This window comes from Rhincodon typus, chromosome 26 (assembly GCF_021869965.1).
Source record: "Rhincodon typus isolate 14 chromosome 26, sRhiTyp1.1, whole genome shotgun sequence".
In the NCBI taxonomy this organism is placed as follows: Eukaryota; Metazoa; Chordata; class Chondrichthyes; order Orectolobiformes; family Rhincodontidae; genus Rhincodon; species Rhincodon typus.
In genome coordinates, this window is record NC_063357.1 from 2,664,403 (window position 1) to 2,664,985 (window position 583).

At 58.5% G+C, this 583-nt stretch overlaps 1 protein-coding gene across 1 annotated transcript in view; it reads right to left on the reverse strand.

Moving 5' to 3' along the window:
- Positions 1-510, reverse strand: part of slc46a1 (solute carrier family 46 member 1) — an 11,674-nt gene extending 11,164 nt beyond the window's left edge. The window contains exon 1 of the mRNA XM_048612763.1: positions 107-510. Within this exon, the coding sequence (XP_048468720.1) occupies positions 107-364 (258 nt within the window). The 5' untranslated portion in view covers positions 365-510. The remainder of the gene's footprint in view (positions 1-106) is intronic.
- Positions 511-583: the final 73 nt, after the last annotated feature.

Sequence of the window (583 nt, forward strand, 5' to 3'; positions counted from 1 at the left end):
GATTATTGATCCCTGATCCCTGGTGATTGATTCCTGATTATTGATCCCTGTTACTTGATTATTGATCCCCGATCCCTGGTGATCGACCCCTGATCTCCAGCCTCACCTTCTCCAGCTGGGCCTGGCTCCCTTGGCTCTTGTTGCAGCCTCGGCTCCGGTTTCCACTGAAGCCGAGCTCGGAGCTGATTCTCTGGAAGATGTACTGAGTGGAGAGCGGGGCCTGCAGCACCAGCGCCAACATACTGAGGAAAACAAGCGGCTCCACCGTCAGCCGAGCCCCGGGGACCCGGCAGCGGCCTCGGCCTGGGCCTGGGCCCGGGCCCGAGGCCGGAGAGTGCGGCTCCTGCAGGCCCGGCATCGGCATCGGCACCGGCACAAGGAGAGGCCGGGGATCCGGGGCCTAAAGCCTGGGGCCGGGCTCAGGGAAGGTCAACCCGGCGGGAATAAAACCCGGAATAAACACCCAAAACCCGGAACAAATCCAACAACATCCGGAATAATCCCGGAATAACCCACCTCCAACCGGAATAAACACTCAAAAATCTCCAATAAACCTTCCAAAAACCGGAATAAACACCCAAAA